The sequence below is a fragment of the Varanus komodoensis genome, unplaced genomic scaffold, assembly GCF_004798865.1.
Source record: "Varanus komodoensis strain SLA01 unplaced genomic scaffold, ASM479886v1 scaffold116, whole genome shotgun sequence".
Lineage (NCBI taxonomy): Eukaryota > Metazoa > Chordata > Lepidosauria > Squamata > Varanidae > Varanus > Varanus komodoensis.
The window spans coordinates 143,508-146,340 of NW_025335333.1; the positions used below are offsets into that span (position 1 = coordinate 143,508).

At 47.1% G+C, this 2,833-nt stretch overlaps 1 protein-coding gene across 1 annotated transcript in view; it reads left to right on the top strand.

The window, feature by feature from the left end:
• The window catches only part of LOC123018792 (anoctamin-7-like), a 19,607-nt gene that overhangs the window by 13,070 nt on the left and 3,704 nt on the right, over positions 1–2,833 (top strand). Inside the window, exons 19-22 of the mRNA XM_044421165.1 lie at positions 51–187; positions 786–991; positions 1,510–1,652; positions 1,745–1,835. Of these exons, the coding sequence (XP_044277100.1) occupies positions 51–187; positions 786–991; positions 1,510–1,652; positions 1,745–1,835 (577 nt within the window). The remainder of the gene's footprint in view (positions 1–50; positions 188–785; positions 992–1,509; positions 1,653–1,744; positions 1,836–2,833) is intronic.

A 2,833-nucleotide genomic window follows, 5' to 3' on the forward strand; every position in this document is an offset into this window, starting at 1 on the left:
ACCCAAAGTCTGTAAGATCCTTTGCTTTTCACCTGTTTCTTCCCCTGCAGCAAGCTCAAGGCCTGGCACCAAAAAAGGAAACTGGCCCAGGTGCGAGGTGCCCAAATCTGTCAGGAGCCCAAGCGCTGGGAGGAGGACTATGAGCTGATTGAGTGTGAAGGCCTCTTTGAGGAATACCTGGAGATGGGTAAGCAGGCCAGGGGAAGGGAGCTGTTAGAGGAGACAATGTTCAAACATCTGCGGACAAGTAGAGCTGCCTGACACCAAGCCAAGCTTGTATCTAGCTAGCTCAGTACAGGATGCGCCATCCCTTTTGGTGGGTGCATTCAGAATTTTGAGAGTCATGGACACTCACAAAATGCCTGTCAAGAGCAGCTGGTTGGCCCATTCATGAAATAGGCAGAACTGGTCACAAAACATGCAATTTTAAATAAATAAAACATGACAACAAAGTTATACAGCCTAGTAACTTATAAATACAATTCATAGAAACTTACGGTTGAAAGGGACCTTAGACCTCATGAAGTACAACCTTCTATTCCATCCAGGCCCAAGTACAGTGTTCCTGACAGGTGGCTGTCCAGCTTTTGCTCCAAACACTTTATATACAGAAGCAAGAGCAGAACAAGCAACAAAGCAGCAATTTGCAAAACCAGAAGCCTGCTCTTCAGGGGTGCTGTGAGGATTACAAATGTGAAAAGCAGACTGCTGACTTTCTTTCTGTCTGTCTGTCTGTCTGTCTGTCTGTCTGTCTGTCTGTCTGTCTGTCTTCCTTCCTTTCTTAGTGCTGCAGTTTGGTTTCATAACTATTTTTGTGGCTGCCTTCCCACTAGCTCCACTATTTGCACTACTCAATAACTGGGTGGAGATCCGCCTGGACGCCCAGAAATTTGTCTGTGAATACCGCCGTCCAGTGGCAGAGCGAGCTCAGGACATTGGTGTCTGGTTCTTCATCCTGGATGTCCTAGCACAACTCTCTGTCATTGTCAATGTGAGTCCAGGAGATGTATTGATCCTTAAGGCCGGGGGGGGAAACTTCCACTATCCAGGACTACCATCAAGAATTGGCACGGTTAGGCGCCCGTCCTGCCAGCCCGCTGAACAGAACAAGCCCCGGACCACCCCGCCTCCTCCCTGCTGCACCTGGCATGTTCACTGCCTGTTGCGCTGGCCAGTCAGTGGTGCTGAGGGAGGAACAGGCTTTCCGTCTATTCAGCAAGCAAGTGGTAGCGGTCAAGGCCAGCACTGATAGCCCCAGCAGGAGACCACCACCAAAAGTCCCACAGAGGCTGAGTGGGACCAGAATCCAGAGCACTTGGGTCTCAGTCCAACACACCAGCCACTCCACCAGTCAGATCTCTGAATGCCTGAATCGTCACAGAATGGCAGTTCGCAGAAATCTTTGGTCAGAAACGCAGTGGGAACCTACCAGATGGGGTTGGAACCTATTTGCAGCACAGCTAGAGACGCTCGCAATGGCTCCACTTACAGCTTTTGCTCTACCCACAGGCCTTCCTCATTGCCTTCACCTCTGAATTCCTGCCACGTCTCCTCTACCAATATGAGTATGACAGCCACCTCCATGGCTATGTGAACTTTACCCTGGCCTATTCCCCACCCAGCTATGTGGACAGCAACCACACCATGTGCCGGTGAGCAGGACAAGGCAGCCTCTTCCTCCCTGCTGCCACTGGCTGTGGCTCAGCAAATGCTCTGATTGGACTGACTGCATCTTCCTCCCCAGGTACAAGGCCTTCCGCGATGCCCACGGGAGCTACACCCTCTTCTACTGGAAGCTGCTGGCCATTCGCTTAGGCTTCATCATTGCCTTTGAGGTGAGAAGGACAGAGGCAGCACATCACATCTGTCTCAAAAGAGTGGGACTTAGGTGACAATGAGAAATAGAAAAAGTATTCTGATTTTCTCCTCTTTATGTTCATGACACGGGAATAACTTTCACATGCAGAGCAGTTAATAAATTTTGCAAATGGATAAAATAGAATGTATGGAGCAGACAACCATGTCACTGAGCCAGAGGCAAGGGAAGCCTCGTTGATGTTCACGTGAATCATTTCAATCACAAATGTAAAGTCTGCATCCATTTTCAGACTTAATCCAACCTAGTTTTTGTTGGTGTATCTTTTGGCCCAAATTCACTTCCCAGGTGAAACTAAAAAAAAGGGATTAAAAAAATAAAACCAGTGTTTTGGGCTCTTTTGGTTGAACTTGTGCACTTCATCGTCAACATAAATATATTGTTTAATTGACTATACCTGTTGTATTTAGCCGAATTCTAGTTCATTCCATTTTAATACAATGGTTTGTTTAGTTGAATAATTTCCTACTTGAACAACTTTCATGTATGATATAAATTCAAAAGAAGTGCACAACATTTGCTGAACTGTGGCACGCTACAATTCCTCAGGTGGAAAACTAAGCTCACTTCTGTAGCATTTCCTATTTATTGCCTTTCATGAGTGTTTTGGGGCAGAAACCCTAAGAATAATGTCATTCCTATGACACATGTGTGTGTCTGCTTCAGCCCTGAGGTATCCTTATGACTCAAGACATCCTCGGTTTAAATGGGCTCAAGGAAGCCACTGTCTTCACATTTGTAATAAGAGGAGACTACTGCCAGCCTACCCCATGGGCTCTCCCACACCAGAGACATTCAGAAAGAAACTGGACAGCCCTCTGAGTGGGATACTGTAAATTGGTACCAGTGGCCTTCACGGCTCCTTCCACCTCTACTCTTCTATGATTCCACCTTAGAGGGCTCTTACAAGACTAAATCAGAATAATGTACACAAATCTCTTGGCACATACAAGCGCT